This window comes from Anomaloglossus baeobatrachus, chromosome 7, assembly GCF_048569485.1.
Source record: "Anomaloglossus baeobatrachus isolate aAnoBae1 chromosome 7, aAnoBae1.hap1, whole genome shotgun sequence".
Taxonomy (NCBI): Eukaryota; Metazoa; Chordata; class Amphibia; order Anura; family Aromobatidae; genus Anomaloglossus; species Anomaloglossus baeobatrachus.
In genome coordinates, this window is record NC_134359.1 from 257,197,137 (window position 1) to 257,222,760 (window position 25,624).

Below are 25,624 nucleotides of genomic sequence, written 5' to 3' on the forward strand. Positions count from 1 at the left end.
TTCGTAGCTGAGACATTGACACATGTAGACCCATTAAATTGAATGAGTCTGTGCACACGTCTTTTTTCAGCCAGTAGCACGGATGTCACATGTATCACACACTGATGTGATCCGTGTGACATCAGTGTGACACGCACCAGAGGAAACGCCCGTCCCTTAAAAAAAAAAGAGAATTTTCATACTTACGTGTCTCAGCCTCTGCTGTTGCTTCCGGGTCCCGCTCATTATGCTCATGAATATTCACTGCACTGGCCGGAAGTAACAGCAGCACCAGAGACACGGAGACAGCAGCACGGGAGACAGGTAAGTATTCAAGTTTATGATGTCCATGTGCTATCTGGATATCACCTGGATAGCACACAAACAGCACACGCTGAACATATACACGGACGCACAGGCAAACATACTGACCTGCCCTACGGACCGCCACACACATGCGGTAAATGCACAGATGTGTGAAAGTGGCCTTATTTAGTACTGTATGCTGGTCCTGTTATTATGGTGATGTTATTTAGACACTCTAATCTCTCTGGTACTGTTATTTTTCATTGTTTGGTAGTATTACTTAGGCACTTTTTGGAACTGTTATTTCAACTGTATGGTGGTATTTCAGACACTCTATGGGACAGTTATTTGGCGCCGTATGATGGAATGAGTTAGCCATTTTGGCACAGTACAAGGGCATTACTTAGGCACGCTATGGTACTGTTATTTTTCTTTATCTGGTGCTATTATTTTGGCACTCTATGGTACTATTTTTTATTGTATGGTGCTATTATATAGGCACTCTATGGTACTGTTATTTTTTATTGTATGGTGCTATTCTATAGGCACTCTATAGTACTGTTATTTTTTTATTGTATGGTGGTATTATTTAGGCACTCTATGGTACTGTTATTTTTCATTGTATGGTGGTATTATTTAGGCACTTTATGGTAATGTTGTTTAACATGTTATGGTAGCATTACTTGGCATTATTTGGCACTTTATGATGCTCTTATTTAGGCACTCTATGGTACTGTTATTTTTCATTATCTGGTGCTATAATTTAGGCAATCTATGGTACTGTTATTTTTCATTATCTGGTGCTATTAGTTAGGCACTCTATGGTACTGTTATTTTTCATTATCTGGTGCTATTAGTTAGGCAATCTATGGTACTGTTATTTTTCATTATCTGGTGCTATTATTTAGACACTCTATGGTACTGTTATTTTTCATTATCTGGTGCTATTATTTAGGCACTCTATGGTACTGTTATTTTTCATTATCTGGTGCTATTATTTAGACACTCTATAGTACTCTTATTTTTCATTATCTGGTGCTATTATTTAGACACTCTATAGTACTCTTATTTTTCATTATATGGTGCTATTATTTAGGCACTCTATGGTACTGTTATTTTTCATTATCTGGTGCTATTAGTTAGGCAATCTATGGTACTGTTATTTTTCATTATCTGGTGCTATTATTTAGGCACTCTATGGTACTGTTATTTTTCATTGTATGGTGCTATTATATAGGCACTCTATGGTACTGTTATTTTTCATTATCTGGTGCTATTAGTTAGGCACTTTATAGTACTGTTATTTTTCATTATCTGGTGCTATTATTTAGGCACTCTATGGTACTGTTATTTTTCATTGTATGGTGCTATTATATAGGCACTCTATGGTACTGTTATTTTTCATTATCTGGTGCTATAATTTAGCCAATCTATGGTACTGTTATTTTTCATTGTATGGTGCTATTATATAGGCACTCTATGGTACTTTTATTTTTCATTATCTGGTGCTATTAGTTAGGCAATCTATGGTACTGTTATTTTTCATTGTATGGTGCTATTATTTAGACATGCTATGGTACTGTTATTTTTCATTGTATGGTGCTATTATGTAGGCATGCTATGGTACTGTTATTTTTCATTGTATGGTGCTATTAGTTAGGCACTCTATGGTACTATTTTTCATTGTATGGTGCTATTATATAGGCACTCTATGGTACTGTTATTTTTCATTATCTGGTGCTATTAGTTAGGCAATCTATGGTACTGTTATTTTTCATTATCTGGTGCTATTATTTAGGCACTCTATTGTACTGTTATTTTTCATTGTATGGTGCTATTATATAGGCACTCTATGGTACTGTTATTTTTCATTATCTGGTGCTATTAGTTAGGCAATCTATGGTACTGTTATTTTTCATTGTATGGTGCTATTATTTAGGCACTCTATGGTACTGTTATTTTTCATTATCTGGTGCTATTAGTTAGGCAATCTATGGTACTGTTATTTTTCATTGTATGGTGCTATTATATAGGCACTCTATGGTACTGTTATTTTTCATTATCTGGTGCTATTAGTTAGGCACTCTATGGTACTGTTATTTTTCATTATCTGGTGCTATTATTTAGGCATGCTATGGTACTGTTATTTTTCATTGTATGGTGCTATTAGTTAGGCATGCTATGGTACTGTTATTTTTCATTGTATGGTGCTATTAGTTAGGCACTCTATGGTACTATTTTTCATTGTATGGTGCTATTATATAGGCACTCTATGGTACTGTTATTTTTCATTATCTGGTGCTATTAGTTAGGCAATCTATGGTACTGTTATTTTTCATTATCTGGTGCTATTATATAGGCACTCTATGGTACTGTTATTTTTCATTATCTGGTGCTATTAGTTAGGCAATCTATGGTACTGTTATTTTTCATTGTATGGTGCTATTATTTAGGCATGCTATGGTACTGTTATTTTTCATTGTATGGTGCTATTAGTTAGGCACTCTATGGTACTGTTATTTTTCATTGTATGGTGCTATTATGTAGGCACTCTATGGTACTGTTATTTTTCATTGTATGGTGCTCTTATTTAGGCACTCTATGGTACTGTTATTTTTCATTGTATGGTGCTATTAGTTAGGCACTCTATGGTACTGTTATTTTTCATTGTATGGTGCTATTAGTTAGGCTCTCTATGGTACTGTTATTTTTCATTGTATGGTGCTCTTATTTAGGCACTCTATGGTACTGTTATTTTTCATTGTATGGTGCTATTAGTTAGGCACTCTATGGTACTGTTATTTTTCATTGTATGGTGCTATTATATAGGCACTCTATGGTACTGTTATTTTTCATTGTATGGTGCTATTAGTTAGGCACTCTATGGTACTGTTATTTTTCACTGTATAGTGTTATTATTGTTTGTAGTATTATGGCTGTAATACATTCTCCTTTCCTAAGACGTCAGTACCGGTGTCACAGTATATCAGCTGCGGAGGCTCTTGGCGTCTATGAATACATGAGAATATTAGGATATATAGCTGATGTCTTGGTTAAGCAGAGGTGTAATTTTACTTAATTTACTCCCTCAGACTATACAACGACAGCGTCCAATTCACTAAAAGCAATTCTATTGCTTCTTTTATGTGTGTTTCCATCTAAAACCAAGCAAAATATCACATTTCTCCCATCCAAAAAAATGACACAGGGAGCTATTATTCATATATTCAGAGTCTACGCCGCCAAAAAGCCTTAATAATTTGCAATTTTGCCTCCTCTGCCGGCTGATCATACTTCAACTTGGCTGATAAACTTCTCTCCCCGCGAAAATCTGTCAATATTTTTATTCAATATTCAGTAATGTTCTGCATGGAGATGGTTAGGTGGCACTGCGAAATTCAATCTGGGACTCGGTTTACTCTATAATTCCAACGCATCAGCATTTTGATTTCGTTAACTGCGGATTATTTTCACCGCTCCCCGTTTGTCTGCTTTGTAGACTCCGGGAATTTGTTTAGCGACAGTCCAGAGGCGCGTCAGACTTTTATCTGTAATCTCTCGAGTTTACGGATGAAATTTTATTTTATTTTATTTTTTTTCTCACTAACTTGACTAGTGGCGTTTATTAGGAGCCAATTAAACTTGTAGTTTTGCCTATGAATCGAGTGGGAAGAGCATAAATAATGATTCAATTACATCAGATTTATCAACAGTATACCGCGGCGTAATGCGCAGAAAATTCAATATGGTGATTTGATATGGAGATACTTGTATGGTAATAAGACCTCACACATGAGATATTGTAATATAGTGCATGAACCATGAAAATCAGAAATAACTTATAATATGATCATTATCCACCATGGTAATTGGTTGATGCATGCGCCGGTATTACGTTTCTCCTTTGCGATTATACAACACTGTATGCCGGTACACATTACTAAAACTCTAGATAGTGAAGGCCTTCAAGGGAATCTGTCACCTGCTCACCTGAGGGATGGTCCGATGTGTGTCATTGTTTTGAGGTCCGGCGCCTCTTCTATCCTTGTTGTTCTTAGGTCCGGCACCTCCTATATCCTTGTTGTTCTTAGGTCCGGCACCTCCTCTATCCTTGTTGTTCTCGGGTCCAGTGCCTCTTCTATCCTTGTTGTTCTCAGGTCAGCGCGTCCTCTATCCTGCTTGCTCTTGGGTCTGGTGCTTCCTCTATCCTTGTTATTCTCAGGTCCGGCACCTCCTCTATACTTGTTTTTCTTGGGTCCGGCGACTTTCTCTATCCTTGTTGTTCGCGGGTCCGGCGCCTCCTCTATCTTTGTTGTACTCAGGTCCAGCACCTCCTTTATCCTTGTTGCTCTTGGGTATGGCGCCTCCTCTATCCTTTTTGTTCTCAGGGCCAGTGCCTCCTCCAGCCTTGTTGTTCTCGGGTCCAGCGCCTCCTCTCTCCCTGTTGTTTTCGGGTACGATGCCTCCTCTATCCTTGTTGTTCTCAGGTCCAGTGCCTCCTATATCCTTGTTTTAATTCGGGTTTGGTGAATCTATCCTTGTTGTTCTCAAGTCCGGCGCGTCCTCTATCCTTGTTGTTCTCAGGTCTGGTGCCTCTTCTATCTTTGTTGTTCTTCGGTCCGGCGCCTCCTCTATCTTTGTTGTTGTTGGGTCTGGTGCCTCTTCTATCCTTGTGGTTCTAAGGTCGACATCTCCTCTATCCTTGTTGTTCTTGGGTCCAGCACCTCCTCTATCCTTGTTGTTCTCAGGTCTGGTGCCTCTTCTATCTTTGTTGTTCTTGGGTCCAGCACCTCCTCTATCCTTGTTGTTCTTGGGTCCGGCACCTACTCTCTTCTGTCCATTGCCGTCCTCCTTGCTGCGTGTAGATGACGTATCCTATGTCATCCACACAGAGGTCGCCATTGCCCTTCTGCGCAGGCGCACATTGGTTTGCCCTGCTGCGGGTACAACAAAGTACTGTAATGCGCAGGTGCGGGGAAAGGTCAACATCAAAGACCGCCTGCACATGCACACTACAATACTTTGCTCTGCCCTCAGAAGTGCAGATCAAAGTGTGCCTGTACAGGGGCGCAATGGTGGCCTGTGTGGATGTCGTAGAACAAGTCATCCAGATGCGGCAAGGAGAATGTGATTGACACCGGACCTGAGAACAAGAAGGATAGAGGAGGCACTGGACCCATAAACAACGACGCCCATTGGACCAGACCGTATCGGACCATCCCGCAGGTGAGTAGGTGACAGGTTCCCTTTAACACTAGAAGTCTCAGAGAGGGGTCATTTAACATTTCTACCTTTGGAACTCAGAGACGGGTCGAATGACCTGAAGGATTTTAGCTAACATCCTATAATCACCGTCTTTTGTTCTGTAATTAAGGCCATTACTGTCGCACCACAGGAGGTTGTTGTTTTCCATTGAGTTTAGCCATTTAGTTTCTAGTTAGTTCTATTCAGTTTGGACTAAGGGTCATTTGACCCTCTTTCGGGACTTCAGGGGGAGCTTGAAATTTCTGGGACTTCTAGTGTTAAGGCTTTATTATGGAGTTTTAGTAACGTGTCTCAACATACAGTATTGTATAATTGCAAATAAGAAATGTGCAATACCGGTGCATGCAAGGAAGACGGCGATGGACAGAAAAGAGGAGGCACCGGACCCGAGAATAGCAAGGATACAGGAGACACCGGACCTGAAAACAATGACACCCATCAAAACATATTGTATCAGACTGCCCACTGGCGGACACAGACAGAAAAGGGTCCCTGTGAAAGAACTGTATATGGGCCCTTTGCTGCCCAAAAGCTCTTTTAAATGCAAAATTCCACCTGCTTTTGAGGCAGAAGCGGGCCCCGTCACCTCTTGGGCCTCTGTGCTGCCGCACAGGCTGCACCAATGATATGTCCACCCCTGGGCTGCCCCAGAGGTGAGTAGGTGGCAGGTTCCCTTTAAGTGTGTTGTTTCATATGCGATATTAGGGCAAATGGACTTTTTGGAGGCTTGGGGGTAGGGTTTGTTCTAAAAGCCAGAAAGGAGAGTAACCCGTTTTCTGGTGGACTCAAAGCATGTATTCATGTATTCCATAGACAGCCCGTCATCTGAAAGACACTTATCTAATCCCTGAAAATAAGAACTACCCTGAAAATAAGCTCTAGTATCATTTTTCCAAAATTTTGGGACTCAGCTTTCAAAATAAGCCCTACTCCAAAAATAAGCCCTAGTTACAGTTCAGTAGAGTTCATACCGTTTATAATTTATTCATGGCTACATATAATTTGCGAATAAGGCTTTTTTTTTACATATTTTCTGGTAGTTGCCTGGACACTTTTTGATTTTTTTGTTCATGAATACTGGTAAATTGTTGTACATCGAAAAGGAAATATAATTTTGAGAAATTCATGATGGAATTCATGTTTTGATGATGATCCAGAATGTGATGACATGATTATATTTCAATAAATATTGTTTTTTTTTGTTCAAGAATAGATGTACATTTTAGTTTTTGAAAAACAAAAAGTAAGACATCCCCTGAAAATAAGCTCTAGCCTAGCACATCTTTCAAACAAAAAAACATTATATAACACCCTGTCCTTTTTCGGGGATACACAGTAAGACATTTAGGTCCTAAATCCTCCAACTAGCCTTAAGCTAAAGCTCTAATGTAAACAATTGACTGATGATGACCCTAAATGTCAATTTAGATTATTGAATAAAGGCCCCTATACACATTAGAAAGCTGTCAACTGACTGCTTATTCGGCTAACAGCTGTTTCTTCCATCTCCCCATACATATGAACATCTGTCTCGTCCCATCATTCTTGTGTTTTCAAGGGATAGACCATAAACACCTGCTGCCATCTCCTGAACATCAAAAGGGTTGGGTGTTACAGTTCAAACTGCTCAACCATCCTCATCATTCGAGGGGACAGTCAAGAGACCCTCATACATACTATATTAGGTTGTCTGCCAATCCCACCTATATCGACATCTTCAGCTCAATCCAGTCTGATGAGTATGGGGTCTTTAGGGTCCGTTCAAAAAGAAGGGCATAACGACGGTACTTGATAGACCCTATAGTTAATGGTGTCTGATTTGTGGCATGTCATCGTTTTGGTTTTTTTTCTGTTCCTAAAACAGAGCAGAAGAATAGAATTGAAAATGTAGGTGTTGACCCTGCTTTAATAAACCCTTTATCCTGTAATTCATATTTTTTAGATGGCAGTAAAGCTGTAATACTTTTGCCTCCATATTGTGGCCATAAGACCATGGTTCTGTCATACAGAGTTTTGCACAAACTTTGCCGACTGTCATAGTGGCATTGGGCTCTGTTCAGATTGCAGGTTCTGAAATTCCACCTGTTGGTTTCCCTGGTGTCTGAGATCAACACAGGTAGACTCGAGCGTCAACCTGCTGTGTGCTGATTCATATGCAGGCTAGCAAGAGTTCATCTCTGCTAGTCTGCTTGCTCCTTTAATCACATGTTGTGTGGAGACCTATCACATCTGCTCCCCTCCTATTTATGCTGGTTGAATTATTCTACCCATGCCAGCTATAGGTTATTCTATGTTGGTCTGTGAGGTGTGGTGTCCCACACTCTGGTGAAAGTTGGGCTTAAGTTGTGCCTATTGCTGCTGTGGAGTTTATCTCTGTTGTTTTGTATTTCCTTCTGTTTCTTGTGTTTCCTCCTTAATCTATTATTGTTTTTACCTTTGTGTGTGTGCACTGTATGACAGAGTTTTGGTTTTCCGTTGTCCATCGTTATCTGTGGTTTTCAACACACTCCTGTCTTTTCCTTCCCTGGAGGGGATGAGGAGAGGGAATCAGGTCAGGACTGGTCAGGAGCAGGGCCAGGAAAGAGACTCAAACCTCTCAACCATGAGAAGTATCCCTAAGGTTAGAGATAGCATAGAGCCCACTAGCTTGAGGGTCATCTTAGAAGCGCCGTTCCACTCTATCCTAAAGTCATCATGATAGAACACAAACATGAAACATAAGTCACAAACAAAAACAACAACTTAAAATATACACCGCAAACATAAAACTATACACCAAAAACATACAACATAAACCGCAAATATAAAATATAAATATAGACCGCAAACATGAAACATATGCCACAAATATGAAACCTAAAACGCAAACATAAAATATAAATATAAACTGCAATCATGAAACATAATGTGCAAACATAAAATATAAACCGCAAACATAAAACATAAACCACAAACATAACCCGCAAACATAAAACATAAACCGCAAACATAAAATATAAATATAGACTGCAAACATAAAACATATGCCACAAATATGAAACGCAAACATAAAATATAAATATAAACTAAAATCATAAAACATAAACCGCAAACATAAAATATTAACCGTAAGCATAAAACATAAACCACAAAAAACATAATATATAAACATAAACCACAAACATAAACCACAAACAAAAAAAAACATAAACCCTAAACATAAAATATAAAACAAGACAGAAAGCAGAAACAAAAGCATAAATCGCAAACATTAAAATCGATTGCTTGCCCTGAATGGTACAGTCCATAATCTTCAGGTACAATTTTTGGAATAGTCAATGAGATGATTGATAAGGATCCTCATTGTTTAGAATAATAAAGTCAATATGGGTTCAACGTGACCACTGTAGAAGGTTCCTCTAAAAGGAAATCCCATCTCTACTGGTAGGTATTAGAAATGGGATGGTAAATCTTGTCCAACCTACAGGACATCATCAGATGGACCTTGACGTTGACCAAAATCTGGATATTTCTTTTAATGTTTTAACCTAATCTTGTGTTTTCCTTTTTCTTCTTATTGTTCATATTCTGCAACTTTCCGTGGATCAGTCTGAATCTAACTCATAGTTTGTTTTTCTTGCAGCAAACAACATTTGTTTCTATGGAGAATGTTCTTACTACTGTTCAACAGAACATGCTCTATGCGGAAAGCCAGATCAGATAGAAGGATCCTTGGCTGCTTTCCTGCCAGACTTGTCTTTAGCAAAGCGGAAGACGTGGAGGAATCCATGGAGACGTTCTTACCATAAACGCAAAAAAGCAGAGTGAGTACATAATATTCTATTATTATGAGGGTCATGCATTGTGCATTTACAATCTACATGTCTCGGTATCAAAAGTCACTGGATCGCATCATGAAATGATGAATTGTCCATTAATAAGATGCTTAGACTTAGATTTCCATAGCTTCATTTATTGCCACAAAGACAGACCATACTTGTGTGTAATCCTTTTCTCTAGTGTTGAGGACTCTGTTAGGGTGGAAATGGTCTGGCTGTGGGTAGAGAGCTAAACTGCCCAATTGGGCAGGTCAAGCTCGTTAGCTTGGGTCCCCATTGACTTTTATTGAGTTTAGGCTCCTGGAACAAGTTTAGGTCAAATACGGGCCCCGAAACAAATTTTTAACTCAAGTCCGACCTGAACATCCATGGGTCTGCTCATCTCTAGTCATCCTTAGATTTTGGAAATCCAACACTCTTAAGGCCACTTTACACGCAACGGTATCGCTAACGAGATATCGCTGGGGTCACGGAATTCGTGACGCACATCCGGCATCCTTAGCGACGTCGTTGCATGTGACACCTACGAGAGTCCGCTACCGATCAGAAATACTCACCAAACCGGTGATCGTTGACACGTTGTTCATTTCCCAAATATCGTTGCTCGTTCTGGACGCAGGTTGTTCATCGTTCCTGAGGCAGCACACATCGCTACGTGTGACACCCCGGCAACGACGAACTACAGCGTTCCTGCGTCCTCCGGCAACGAAGTGGGTGTGTCGTTAATGCGGCTCCTCTCCGCCCCTCCGCTTATATTGGTGGGTTGATGTGTGACGTCGCTGTGACGCTGCATGAACCTCCCCCTTAAAAAAGAGGTTGTTCTCCGGCCACAGCGACGTCTTGCAGCACTGGGGTCCTGGGTTCAAATCCCACCAAGGACAACATCTGCAAGGAGTTTGTATGTTCTCCTCGTGTCTGCGTGGGTTTCCTCTGGGTTCTCCGGTTTCCTGCCACACTCCAAAGACATAGAGATAGGGACCTTAGATTTTGAGCCCCAATGGGCACAGTGTTCCCAATGTATGTAAAGCGCTGGAATAAATAGTGCTATATAAATGAATAAATATTAATATTATTATATACACATCCCCTTTAAGTAATATAGATTGAGATATAATACATAAGGTTTGACACTACAAAAAAAAAAAACATGGAGCTGTGGAGTACTAAGAAATGTAATGAATGGGAACTCCTGTGCCCCTTTAAGCAGCCTGGTATTGGTTAATACAGCTGCCTTTTTTCTGTGATGTTTTTTGAATATTATGGGGTTTTTTTGGTGAGTTGCTTTGAAGTTTTAGTATGGGAACTTGCAAAACAATAAAAATCCTTTATGTGGATTGCAGTTTTCCATATTTTAGAAAATTAAGCAATGCCTTATGCATTTTTTTTTAAAACTTTATCATATTTTTTTGTTGCACCTTTTTTCATCTTTTACAGGGTACAGCCCTTTAGCATTGGCCTGCGGAACTGGGGTGCCTGTCCTTGTGGGGTGCCCTTACATAGTTCTGGGCAGTATCATGATCTAATAGTATGGATGTAACTAACTAGCTGTAAGCCAGAAACTGTGTACTTGTCACTAGGACCTTTGCACAAAACTCACCGACAGACGCTATTCACATTACAGATCCTGACACTTCCCTCTATGGTTTCTCTGGTGCTTCTGAGCTACACAGGCAGGCTCGTGCATCGACCAGCTGTGGATTCATTCTTGATCAGGCTAGCAAGAGTTAACCTCTGCTAGCCTGCGTCTTGCTTCTGGGATTACATGTTGTTGGAAGCCTATCACATTGGCTCCCTTCCTATTTAAGATGGTGGAATCTGTCTTCCCACGCCGACTATAGTTTATTGCTGTGTTGGTCTGTTTGCTGTTGTGTCCCAATCCTACTGGTGATTATATTGCTTTGTGCGTGGAATTGTTATCGAGTTCTCTCGTGATCACATTTTGCTGGAAGCCTAACACATTGGCTCCCTTCCTATTTAAGATGGTGGAATCTGTCTTCCCACGCTGACTATAGTTTATTTCTGTGTTGATCTGTGTGCTGTTGTGTCCCAGTCCTGCTGGTGATTATTTTGCTTTGTGCTTGGAGATATTGTGGAGATCTCTTTTCTTGTTGTTTCCTCCCTGTTCTTATTTTCGTCTTAAGCTCTTAATCCTCTTATACCTTAGTGTGTGTGTTGTGAGACAGAGTTTTGGTTTCCCATGTTGGTCAATTTCTATTGGCTTTATCACTCCTGCCCCGACCATCCCTGGGGGATGGGGGGAGGGGGTATAAGATCAGAAGCAGGGACAGGAAGGCGGCTCAGACATCCTCACCTTCAGAAGTAACTCTGAGATCAGAGATAACCAGTGTCTAGGAATCCCTATCCTGTGCTTTCTCCCTACTCACAGTGACAGCACTACATGAGTCTGTGTGACTGGTGCTCTATCCAAACCTTATCTGTGTTCATTCATAACACTAGGCCATCCCACACCCTGCATGAACTGGTCAGTGAGTGAGTGGATGTTCATCACTATTTTGCTCCTGTGTTGCCTTTGTCTTTATCATGTGCCATGCTGCACCCTGCATTGCATTAGTACTGTGACCTGTGTTGCCTTTATCATGTGCCATGCTGCATCCTGCAGTGCATTAATATTCTTACCTGTTGCTGATAAACACCGCTGCCTTTTTTTCTATGATATTTTTTTCCCATTTAAACAGCTAAAGAATCAGACCCCCACCAATCTAAAAATGATGGCCTATCCTAAGCAAAGGCTTTCCATTCTACAGATCCGGCAGAGCTCTAGATATCTTCCACCGACCATCCATAAATATGTATTAATAATCCTAACTTGTCATCTGCGGTATCTTCCGCCGTCTGCTCGAAACGCTGCACTTCTATTGACTGTCATAACTCCTAATACTATTTATACCGTTGCCCTCACTTTCCCATTGAGCCTATTAGGACTTGTCACTTATCATTGAGACACTAAAATAACTACTTTGTTCTGATTTTGTTCTTCTTCGTGCCATCGTTGGATGTTTATCCGGCGTAAAATGAGATAAATGCATGTGAGCGTGATAAACCGCATCATAATGTATTATATTCTCCTTAAATTTGCAGAGTAGATTATATTTTATGGCCCCATTTACTCTCTAAAAAGCAAATCCTTTGGGCGACCTTAAAGTGAAGTACACAATACAGCATTTGGAAATAACCCGTGAAAATGCTCTATATTACACCAAGCCTTTATATTAGCGCTGGAAAAAGGCCGTAAGGAAATTGATAAATTTCCACCTTTATGGATATACGGCACCTAATGCACTTCTGTTTATGGATTTCTAAAAGCTTATCAGGCCGGCGCGCTATGTCTATTGCATTACACGTCTGTATTCTGTTCATTTATCATTCCTGGCAGCTATGTGGATATGATTTCCAAAGACTTATCCCTTCAGATCTTATTAGAGGGGAGGATGGAGCAGAGCGGTGGGCTGGCTGGGCTGATGTGTCATCAGATTATTGCTTGATTACCCTCTCCCGGCATACCATTAACCCTTTTGTAGATCCGTTTAATCCTAATGTCTCTTATCTACATTTTCCGTGTCGTTGACTGCAATCTATTGTCTCCTATATTGAGCCGTATTCAGACTTGTGAGAACCAGACTGGAACAAGGGCCAATGTCATATACGGGGAGTACATAGGTGTTATTCAAGGTAAATTTGCTACTTATTGACCAATGTTATATACTCAGGCCCCTCCTAGGAAACGGGGCCTGGTAGCGTCACAAAAATAAAGGCATACCAAGGTATGGATTCTTGGATCCCCAAGGATTCTGAGGACCATGTGAATGATCTCTCTTAAGCCCCCAATACACAAAAGAAAAGTCGGCTAAACCCACTGGTTTTTGCAGGACTAGACAACCTTCTGAAGTGTATATGCCACGAGGGTACCACAACAGAGAGTGGTCCCTCCAATTTCTGGTGTCACAAGATCACAGCACAGGGCTTCATACACATTTTTTTAATCATAGAATGGTAGAGTTGGAAGGGACCTCAAGGGCCATCAGGTCCAACCGCCTGTGAGTGCAGGCTTTCCTAAATCATCCCAGCTATATATTTATCCAGATTCCACTTAAAGATTTCCATTGATGGAGAGCTCACTACCTCCCATGGTAGCCTGTTCCACTCCCTGACTGCCCTCACTACCTCCTGCAGTAGCCTGTTCCACTCTCTGACTGCCCTCTCTGCCTCCCGCGGTAGCCTTTTCCACTCTGACTACCCTCACTGCCTCCTGCGGTAGCCTGTTCCACTCTCTGACTGCCCTCACTACCTCCCGCGGTAGCCTTTTCCACTCTCTGACTGCCCTCACTACCTCCCATGGTAGCCTGTTCCACTCTCTGACTGCCCTCACTGTCAGAAAGTTTTTTCTAATGTCTAATCTGAATCTCCTTCCTTTTAGTTTCATCCCATTGCTTCTTGTACTTCCTTGTGCTAATGAGAATAGGGTAGTTCCCTCTGCACTATGACTACCTTTCAGTTATTTGTAGACCGCTTTTAAGTCTCCTCTCAGCCTTCTCTTTTTCAAACTAAACATAGGTTACTGGTTGTACAGATTCTTCTTTATCCAGCTTTATCCTGCTAGGGTTAAAAGAAAACAAAAAAGTGAGCCAGAGTATGAGTTGGTGTACATGCAACTTGTTCACACTGGCCATAAGAAATAAAAAACCACAGATGAAAATAATATAAACATCTACTGCTAGGGTTAAGTAGATCCTTTGGTCTCCTGAACTCTGAATGAACGTTATAGCCAGCTGTTCTCTATTGCTTATTATCTCTGCTATAAAGACTTCCCTCCTAGTCCAGGTAACCCCTGGTGATAGTTTCTGCTATATATGCCTCTAGAGTGAACCTGTGAGCTGAGGACCAGGAAGCCATTCAGAGAACATTTGTGGTGTGAAAGCTGTGTTGAGTTTTTACCTTCCTTAGTCCTTTTGGGTTTTTTCCCTCTGGTCCATTCCTCATTATTACCTCTTGTTGTTTGGAGTGCTTTCTGTGATTTCTGTTTAATTTACCCCTGTCTGTCTATCCTCTCTGTGTTTTTAATCTAGATATAGACTAGATATAGACTAGATATAGACTAGCGTTCCCGCTGCCCTGCGCACTATACACTTTCCAGGGAAAGACAGAGATAGGCACGTGATCGGCAACAGGGTGAAAAAACCCATATAGGGACATTAAGGAGTGCAGGATCAGCATCAGCTGAGTTTAGGAGAAGACCTTGCTCCCCCTTTCCTAGCGCCAGTGCACACCGTTGTATCATGTATACTTTGTGTTATGGCACTCGCTGTGAGTTCCTGAGTACCTGGCAGAACCCCGGGAGTCACTGTAGGGTCATGCATTTTGAACACCCATTTCTTTTGAAGTTCTGGGAAATGAGCTGCCACTTGAGGTGTATAACATCCACTTTCGTCATTGGAAATACATGCATGTGCATTCCTTTGTATGGGGGAGATGATCAGATAGCCAACAGACAAATGTTTTGAGCTACAAATGGGGACAACCTTAGGACCATGTTGTTGTAGGGGCTCATTATTGTGTCAGAGCTTGGGTCTGGTCTCCAGCCATTCCTTAAAGCACCACTAAAGTGTTTTTGTTTATACCTTTGTAGTGGTACTATTAATCTAAGTTCCCTGCCCCAAGTCTTATACTCACCTTCCGGTGTTTTCACCCTTTACTGATGCCACACCTGTCCCATGGTCCCATCTTGTGACTACAACTTGTGACTGACAGAAAGTCAGAAGTTGCATCAAAAGTTCTCAATACAAGTCTATGAGAGCCAGAACAAGGCTCTCATACACTTGTATTGAAGAGTGAGTGTCGGCAATAAAAGATGAAGACGCCTGAGTGTGTGTCTTTGAGTAGGGTCAGACACCTCAGGTTGCAAGCACCACTCGAGCAATGGAAAAAAATAACTGCTGGAGTGGTGCTTTGACCTGGGGGATTGTACCCCATCAACCAATGTAGGGTCAGACTCTCCAGTGTGATATTCTACTGTTGGCTAGCCTGACCTTATCTTGGCTGAAAATAATTTACCATGAATGTGTCATCAGAAAATAACCTATTGTTTAAGTCAGATTTTTGTGTTACATATATTTTTCTTTTTTTCATTTTTGCAATATTGTATTAAAAACATTTTTTTTGCAGTGTTCACAATGGCCACTGGGGCTATTTTAGACTCATTTAGACTCAAGTTTCCTTAGTATCAGAGACAGGATTACAATGTCTGGTACCACCGCTATATACAGCCGATAACAAAAATCCCGCAATCACAATAGGTGATGTCACAGCTGACTCCTCCCTTGGCAATAGACTTTTCTCCTGCTTATTAGATGCTTCAAAACAAAAGATAGGGTCAGAGTATAACCATTGTGGCTATGTACAGGTGTTGTTTCCTGAAACAACAGAAAGTCAGAGTCTAAAAAATTCCAGTGGCCAATGTAAAGTATAGAGATTTATTAAGAGTCCCTCACTCTTGATAAATTGTTCCTTCACTCATATGCCCTCTTGTCTTTGTCCACCACCATTAATCTGTAGGTGAAATTCTTGATAGGACTCGCACATCTCTAAGAATCTCATGAAGCATTGACCTTCCATACTATATTTAGGTGCACTTCCTCATCTTTAGGCTTAGTACTTCTTTAAAAAATAAATCACAAGCACTATAGGGTCAGAGTCTGACTATTGTGGCTATGTACATGTGTTGTTTCCTGAAACAGAAAGATACAGTCTAAATATGAAGTATATAGGTTTATCGTAAGTCACTAGCTATTACTAAATTGTTCCTTCACTCAGACACCCTCTTGTCTTTGTCCACCACCATTGATTGTAGGTGAAAATCTTGATAGGACTTTCGTGTCTCTAACAATCTCATGAAACATTGACCTTCCATAGTGTATTTAGCAGTTCCTCATCTTTAGCTTAGTACGTCTTTAAAAAATTAAATCACAAGCACTATAGGGTCAGAGTCTGACCATTGTGGCTATGTACATGTGTTGTTTCCTGAAACAACAGAAATTTAGATTCTGTAGGACTCGCATGTCTCTAAGAATCTCATGAAACATTGACCTTCCATACTGTATTTAGCAGAGCCTCCTCATCTTTAGGCTTAGTGCTTCTTTAAAAAGATAAATCACAAGCACTATACAGTCAGAGTCTGACTATTGTGGCTATGTACATGTGTTGTTTCCTGAATCAACAGAAAGTTAGAGTCTAAATGTGAAGTACAGAGATTTATCATGAGTCCCTCGCTCTTACTACATTGTTCCTTCACTCAGACGCCCTCTTGTCTTTCTCCACCACCATTGATCTGTAGGTGAAAATCTTGATAGGACTTTCATGTCTCTAACAATCTCATGAAACATTGACCTTCCATAGTGTATTTAGCAGTTCCTGCTCATCTTTAGCTTAGTACGTCTTTAAAAAATTAAATCACAAGCACTATAGGGTCAGAGTCTGACCATTGTGGGTATGTACATGTGTTGTTTCCTGAAATAACAGAAAGTTAGAGTCTGTAGGACTCGCATGTCTTTAAGAATCTTGTGAAATATTGACCTTCCCTACTGTATTTAGCAGCTCCTCCTCATCTTTAGGCGTAGTGCTTTTTTAAAAAAATAAATGACAAGCACTATAGGGTCAGAGTCTGACCATTGTGGCTATGTACATGTGTTGTTTTCTGAAATAACAGAAATTTAGATTCTGTAGGACTAGCATGTCTCTAAGAATCTTGTGAAATATTGACCTTCCCTACTGTATTTAGCAGTTCCTCCATATCTTTAGGCTTAGTGCCTCTTTAAAAAAATAAATGACAAGCACTATAGGGTCAGAGTCTGACGATTGTGGCTATGTACAGTACATGTGTTGTTTCCTGAAACAACAGAAAGTTAGAGTCTAAATGTGAAGTATAGAGATTTATCATGAGTCCCTCGCTCTTACTACATTGTTCCTTCACTCAGACGCCCTCTTATCTTTCTCCACCACCATTGATCTGTAGGTGAAAATCTTGATAGAACTTTTATGTCTCTAACAATCTCATGAAACATTGACCTTCCATAGTGTATTTAGCAGTTCCTCCTCATCTTTAGCTTAGTATGTCTGTAAAAAATTAAATCACAAGCACTATAGGGTCAGAGTCTGATCATTGTGGCTATGTACATGTGTTGTTTCCTGAAACAACAAAAATTTAGATTCTGTAGGACTCGCATGTCTCTAAGAATCTTGTGAAATATTCACCTTCCCTACTGTATTTAGCAGTTCCTCCATATCTTTACGCTTACTGCTTCTTTAAAAAAATAAATCACAAGCACTATAGGGTCAGAGTCTGACCATTGTGACTATGTACATGTGTTGTTTTCTGAAATAACAGAAAGTTAGAGTTTGTAGGACTAGCATGTCTCTAAGAATCTTGTGAAATATTGACCTTCCCTACTGTATTTAGCAGATCCTCCTCATCTTTAGGCTGAGTGCTTCTTTAAAAAAATAAATGACAAGCACTATAGGGTCAGAGTCTGACGATTGTGGCTATGTACAGTACATGTGTTGTTTCCTGAAACAACAGAAAGTTGGAGTCTAAATGTGAAGTATAGAGATTTATCATGAGTTCCTCGCTCTTGCTAAATTGTTCCTTCACTCAGACGTCCTCTTGTCTTTGTCCACCACCATTAATCTGTAGATGAAATTCTTGATAGGACTCACATGTCTCTAGTGCTTCTTTAAAAAAAATAAATCACAAGTGCTAATTTTGCAGACCCAAATCACGTGTTCCTCACCTAGATAAGAAATACTGTATGGTCCATGACTTCCTACACGGCTGATGCTTAAGCAACTGTTAACAAAGGAGCAGACCGACTGCCGCGCTTACAAATATCACTGCCTTAATTAGACAGAATGTAAAAATAACTCAGAGGGGACGATATGCTGCAGAGAATTCTTCCATGCATTAGTCACTTTGGTTTCCGAATAAATAAAACAGCGGATGAATGATACAATGAACAGAGATCTAATGCTGTAGACAAATGCCTTTAATGCACATAGAAATGGCTGAAGATATTTGCTTCAGATGTGGCTTTTATTGACGGAACGTAGGGTTGAATAGAAGCCGCTTCTTCATATCAGCGGGAAAGAGAACTCCTGATCTTTACTTTCCATGGATTGACTTCTTTCTGAAATTGCTTTCACTATACCATATACTGTACAGCAGGGGTACTCGACTTCTAGTCTCAGCTCAGCACTAACAGTAAAGTTGTCGCTTGGTAATTTTTCGCAAACTTTTCGATCATTCTTTATTTTTTTCCTACCGGAAGAAAGAACTAACAAATTATCTTTTTTGTTTGTCCATATCTCAGAAGTGTGCCAAAACCTTTGTGTTTTGTTTTAGAATATCATATTACTTTACTGCGTTGTATACATTCCAGTGTTTTATGTTATCTAAAAAAATATTACCTTTGGGTTGACAGCATTCGTAAGAATGGAACAGGGTACTCACCTTCTAAATCTCAAATTTTCCATGTGATCTGCTAGCCCTGGTTTTCTGAAGGGAATCTCTCAGCTGGTTTTTGGTATGTGATCTGATGACATCGACTGTCTTCTGCACCAGAGTGTACCTATAGGGGAAGGGCTGACCTGACATTTGACCTGACTTGGCGGTAATAATGTATGGATCTAGTGAGATGCAGTGAGGGGTGGCTATTAGTGATGAGCGGGCACTATCATGCTCGGGTGCTCAGTACTCGTAATTAGTGATGAGTGAGCACTACCATGCTCGGGTGCTCAGTACTCGTAACTAGTGATGAGCGAGCACTACCATGCTCGGGTGCTCAGTACTCGTAACTAGTGATGAGCGAGCACTACCATGCTCGGGTGCTCAGTACTCGTAACTAGTGATGAGCGGGCACTACCATGCTCGGGTGCTCAGTACTCGTAACTAGTGATGAGCGAGCACTACCATGCTCGGGTGCTCAGTACTCGTAACTAGTGATGAGCGAGCACTACCATGCTCGGGTGCTCGGTACTCGTAACTAGTGATGAGCGGGCACTACCATGCCCAGGTGCTCGGTTCTCGTAACTAGTGATGAGTGAGCACTACCATGCTCAGGTGCTCAGTACTCGTAACTAGTGATAAGCGAGTACTACCTTGCTCGGGTGCTCAGTACTCGTAACTAGTGATAAGCGAGTACTACCATGCTCGGGTGCTCAGTAGTCGTAACTAGTGATAAGCGAGTACTACCATGCTCAGGTGCTCAGTACTCGTAACTAGTGATAAGCGAGTACTACCATGCCCAGGTGCTCGGTTCTCGTAACTAGTGATGAGCGGGCACTACCATGCTCAGGTGCTCAGTACTCGTAACTAGTGATAAGCGAGTACTACCATGCTCGGGTGCTCTGTACTCGTAACTAGTGATGAGCGGGCACTACCATGCTCGGGTGCTCTGTACTCGTAACTAGTGATGAGCGAGCACTACCATGCTTGGGTGCTCGGTACTCGTAACTAGTGATGAATGGGCACTACCATGCTCGGGGTCTCGGTACTGTGTTACCCCCAGTGCGAACTGTTCAAACACCGCCAATAACTCGCACTGAGCTAAGCACCGAGCATACCCGAGCACAGCGATGCTTGCATGAGTAGTGTTCATCTGTAAAGCACCCAAACTCCAAATCCGAACTCTGTTTTCTTGTCTGTGTTTGGTACGAACACCAAACCTCGGGTTCGCTCATCTCTACTCTTCACCTCTTTTCTCCCATCGCTGCATTTTACACGCCCCAAATCTTTCCCTTTTGATCCATCCACCTCCTGTCACGCATGCAATACTGCCCAGAACCCCTCTTACTCATCAGATTTATCCTTCTGCTTTCCTTTGCCCTCCTGGTTTGGACAGTCGGGGTCGGGATGGCTTGCATTCCGGTTGGGTTTATTTGGGCAGATTTCTGACTTTTTCATGCGCTGATTAACTATATTACAAATAGACACTTTTTAAATTTGCTTTTATGTGGGCCTAAGCAAATTGTTATTTCTTTGATTGTTTGGTCCCTCTTCAACTTTCTAATGATTTTCTGACCAACTATAAATTGCACAGTAATCTGATTTTTGAGCGCTTTATGGGCTCATCACTGTCCTTGTTATGATTGGTATGGGGGAATACCTGATGAACGGTGAAAGGGGGGATAGGGAAACCCTGTCTCTAGGGAAGGGGCAAATAATACCTACCGCTGGCCCCTGGCTCCCCTGACGTCCCTAGATAGGTTTCACACCTATACGCCAATCAAGATACCTAGGCCCTGGCTAACCCTGAGATAGGCCCTAGATAATCACTAGACTGGATGAGCACTAGTCAACCCCATTAAGACCTAAAGAACACACAGGGAAAACAAACAGGGGAATGCAAACAGACTTTTCTGCAAGATGACTTTGGGGGAATGACAGCAACATACAACAACATGTTTCGACAGAAGATGTCAAGCCGACTGCTTGCAATCTGGACAGCATAGGAGTAAACTCTATCACCGGCAACAAACCAAGGGGAAAAGCAGGTAAATATAGTCACAGGGAGTGGGGATAAGGATTTGCAGCTGAACTGCCAAGATATCCGCAGAGTCCAAAAGGGAAAGCGTTAACCTTAACATGGAAGATACGTAAAACTTCATTCACACCAAGGAAGAAAGAAAGGAATATCAAGAAGCAGTTTGTGCAGCCAAACACAACGACCTTTTGCAGCCGGACACAATAGGGTTGTCTGTCAACCATTACACATCAGTGATAGTAATGTTTACATGGGCCTATGATTGGCCCACATAAAGGTTGTTTAGTGACCATGCTGAACTGCCAAGATATCCGCAGGGTCCAAAAGGGAAAGCATTAACCTTAACTGGGAAGATACATAAAACTCCATTCACACCAAGGAAGAAAGAAAGGAATATCAAGGAGCAGTTTGTGCAGCCAAACACAACGACCTTCTGCAGCCGGACACAATAGGTTTGTCTGTCAACTGTAACACACCTGTGACAAATTTGCAGCTGAACTATCAAAATATCCGCAGGGTCCAAAAGGGAAAGAGTTAACCCCAACAGGGAAGATACATAGAACTCAATTCACACTGAGGGAGAAAGAATGGAAAATCAAGGAGCAGTTTGTGCAGCCAAACACAGCGACCTTCTGCAGCCGGACACCACAAGGTTGTCCCGTGAGTGATTTGCAGCTGAATTGCCAAGATATCCGCAGGGTCCAAAAGGGAAAGCATTAACCTTAACAGGGAAGATACATAAAACTCCATTCACACCAAGGAAGAAAGAAAGGAATATCAAGGAGCAGTTTGTGCAGCCAAACACAACGACCTTCTGCAGCTGGACACAATAGGGTTGTCTGTCAACCATTACACACCAGTGATAGTCATGTTTACATGGGCCGATGATTGGCCCACATAAAAGGTTGTTTAGTGACCATGCTGAATTGCCAAGATATCTGCAGGGTCCAAAAGGGAAAGCATTAACCTTAACAGGAAAGATACATAAAACTCCATTCACACCAAAGAAGAAAGAAAGGAATATCAAGGAGCAGTTTGTGCAGCCAAACACAACGACCTTCTGCAGCCGGACACCAAAGGGTGGTCTGTCAACCATTAAACACCAGTGATAGTCATGTTTACATGGGCCGATGATTGGCCCGCATAAAAGGTTGTTTAGTGACCATGCTGAACTGCCAAGATATCCGCAGGGTCCAAAAGGGAAAGCATTAACCTTAACAGGAAAGATACATAAAACTCCATTCACACCAAAGAAGAAAGAAAGGAATATCAAGGAGCAGTTTGTGCAGCCAAACACAACGACCTTCTGCAGCCGGACACCACAGGGTTGTCTGTCAACCATTACACACCAGTGATAGTCATGTTTACATGGGTCGATGATTGGCACACATAAAAGGTTGTTTAGTGACCATGCTGACTGTCATGAAGATACGTCTCCCTAACTGTGGACCCCTTTCTGTAGCTAACAGTAGGGTCGGGCACAGGAAGTCCTCATACGAAAACATATAGGCTTCTTGTTTTCTAAGAGCGATAATTGTGCATCCTCATTTTGCCAGGAAGAAACTTCATTTATGGTCCATTGTCACATATCTGCGCCCAACCAATGCTAAAATACCTACATCTCCACCTGCACTAGACCCGGCATTAATGGATATGTTGCCATACAGAATTGTAGCCTCAGTAGTACCGCCACGGCACAGAAAGACCCACGCTGACAGAATTAATGAGCATCATTTCCACGAAGAGGGCTGATTTTTATTATTCGCCGAGATTGGAAGGAATGATAATGGCCGCTCTCTGCCTGTTCTGTTCTCTAAGATGTATTTGTGCCGTGCATTTCCTCAGCGTGGGGTAAGATGAATTCAAGGTATAAAAATATCAGATCAGTCTTTGTTTTGGTGTGTGAATGCAGCACCTATATGAGAGGACACAGCGCTCCGTCCTTTGTGCTGAAAATGTTCCGGGCTTAATAAAAGAATCTCGCACTAGGGGCTTTCAGAGAGATATGGAAAATGCCTCATCATCCAGCTGATGGATTTGCTATGCTGAATAAAATGCAGAATATCTCATTATTCAGGAACTGGGTGCATTTCCAACATAGGCCCTAATGCAAAATTCATTCACACTGCTTTCTTAAGAGCCAAATCCTTATCCAGGGGGTTAATAAAGCAGCATAATGTTTGCTGTAAATCTTCTATCAGGGCAATTAATTCAGGATATATTTACCTAGAAAAAGCTCCCCTGAATGCTACAATTCAGCAAATTTATCTACATCAATTCTGCAATTATGCCAGGGCTGTATGCACAAATAAATGGATAAATGATGGCATTAAATTAGTATTTTGTATTGCCCGAACGCATCTAAAATAAATAGTAATCCAACTATGTAGATAGTCTAAAAAAAAAAACAATTTCCATTTTGTGTATACAGTATACAGTTCCTATGCAGACCTATGTGATGAAGGCAGACTAAGGGCAGGGTCACCGTAGATTCCCTCACCTGAAATAATTGGGCCATTTATGCTAAGGACACTACCAACCTCTGATCTGAAAGTGTCATTCGAGAGAGAAAATTGGAGCACTGATCCGAAAGTGTCATCTGAGAGAACCGGAGCAGTGATCCGAAAGTGTCATCTGAGAGAACCGGAGCACTGATCAGAAAGTGTCATCCGAGAGAGTCGAAGCACTGATCCGAAAGTGTCATCTGAGAGAACCGGAGCACTGATCAGAAAGTGTCATCCGAGAGAATTGGAGCACTGATCTGAAAATGTCATCCGAGGGAATCGAAGCACTGATCTGAAAGTGTCATCCAAGAGAACCAGAGCACTGATCCGAAAGTGTCATCCGAGAGAACCGGAGCACTGATCTGAAAGTGTCATCCGAGAGAATCGAAGCACTGATCCGAAAGTGTCATCCAAGAGAACCAGAGCACTGATCCGAAAGTGTCATCCAAGAGAACCGAAGCACTAATTTGAAAGTGTCATCTGAGAGAACTGGAGCACTGATACGAAATTGTCATCCAAGAGAGTCAGAGCACTGATCTGAAAGTGTCATCCGAGAGAACCCGAGCACTGATCCGAAAGTGTCATCCGAGAGAACCGGAGCACTGATCTGAAAGTGTCATCCGAGAGAATCGGAGCACTGATCCAAAATTGTCATCCGAGAGAATCGTAGCACTGATCTGAAAGTGTCATCCGAGAAAATTGGAGCTGATAGTGACGAGAAGATGGAGAACAAAATTTCTCCATTTTCTCCATTGTGTGAGTCAGCAGAAATAAATCTGTCCTCTGAGTGCAGTCTGATGATTTTCACGCACCCTTAGACTTCAATGGGTTTTATCCAAGGTCTGAGTGAAATTGCAAGATTGTGTGATTTTTTTTTTCCCAGACAGATTCTTACAGTGAAAAAATTATGGCTGGATTTCTGTTTTTGATTACACCATATCTATCTTCATGGTTCCAGAAAACAAATCTTATGTGTTAGTCTGATGCTAAAATCATGTTTTAGGAACTGATTTTGGGGGAGGTCTCCACTTCTGTTGTGACCGTGCTCGCTCCTGCTGTCACAAGCAGAGCAGAGGATGTGAGGGCACATGTGCCACCGTCTCATAGCACATACAGCAGTCCACTGAAAGAAGACAGTGTTTACAACGATGGCACCGGAGATAGCGCTATGCACAGGTGCCTGCTCTGACGCCATCTTAGTGAAGACTTTTATGCAAAACTTCCAAATGATGCTGCGCAGGCGCCAGAATTAACGTGTATGAAGGCGACAGGGTGAGGAAGGCCTGGCTGTGAGACGGGGGCAGAAATAGATAGCAAGACCTGACTCACATATTCCCTTCCTGTTGCACCTGTCAATCAAATAGCAGTGCATTGCTGGAACTTTACTTGCACATATTTCTGAAATAAAACACCCAATCTCTGAACAAAAGCTATCCTTACATTCAGCATCCTAGCACCAGTATAGCACTGGATTTACTTTATATATGAACATCCTGCTGGTTGGTTCCCTTTAAGCCATTATGAATCTGACAAGTCATCTTTAAATACCTAATAATTACCTGTATTAAATTGTTGCTATGCATTCTCATCATTTTGTGACAACATTGGCAAAATAAGTATTCACAATCTAATTATAAAAATAGTAATTATTATTCATGTTTTATTCCAGGTGGGAAGTTGACAGTGACTACTGCGATGGAGTGAAGCAGACCCCACCATACGATGGTGGCACCAGGCTTCTAGAAGTCATCGATATGACGGTGTTCGACTTTCTTATGGGTAAGAAATAAGTTCTAATTTAAGAAAAATGCATTAAAACTTACAAATTGTCTCTCCAGGAAAGTAGATAAACTCTAGCGCAGCGCCACCTATTGGAAGTAGCGATCCTAAAAGTCAGAAGTGGATTTTTAACAATCCTTTGCATATGACTTAGGATTTTATGCCAGACCAGAATCCCAATTTGCAGACATGGTGTTTCGGGGTGCTTGCCCCTCGTCAGTGCAAAGTAACATTAACATTCATCAAACTGCAGCAAAACTCCATTTTTTTGTATCTCTTCTCTATTTTATATAAGGATACTTTAAGAGAATGGAATGATGTTGTTTCTTATCCTCCATGTGTATTACATAAAAAACTTAAAGGTTTAAGTTAAGTCAACACCATGTAATACCTGACTTTGCCTGCGGAGGTGCTGCAGAAAAAT

At 41.3% G+C, this 25,624-nt stretch overlaps 1 protein-coding gene across 1 annotated transcript in view; it reads left to right on the top strand.

Annotated features, from left to right (window-relative positions):
• FAM20C (FAM20C golgi associated secretory pathway kinase) overlaps positions 1-25,624 on the top strand; it is a 271,348-nt gene that overhangs the window by 234,920 nt on the left and 10,804 nt on the right. The window contains exons 6-7 of the mRNA XM_075318057.1: positions 9,173-9,353; positions 25,091-25,200. Coding sequence (XP_075174172.1) covers positions 9,173-9,353; positions 25,091-25,200 — 291 coding nt within the window. The remainder of the gene's footprint in view (positions 1-9,172; positions 9,354-25,090; positions 25,201-25,624) is intronic.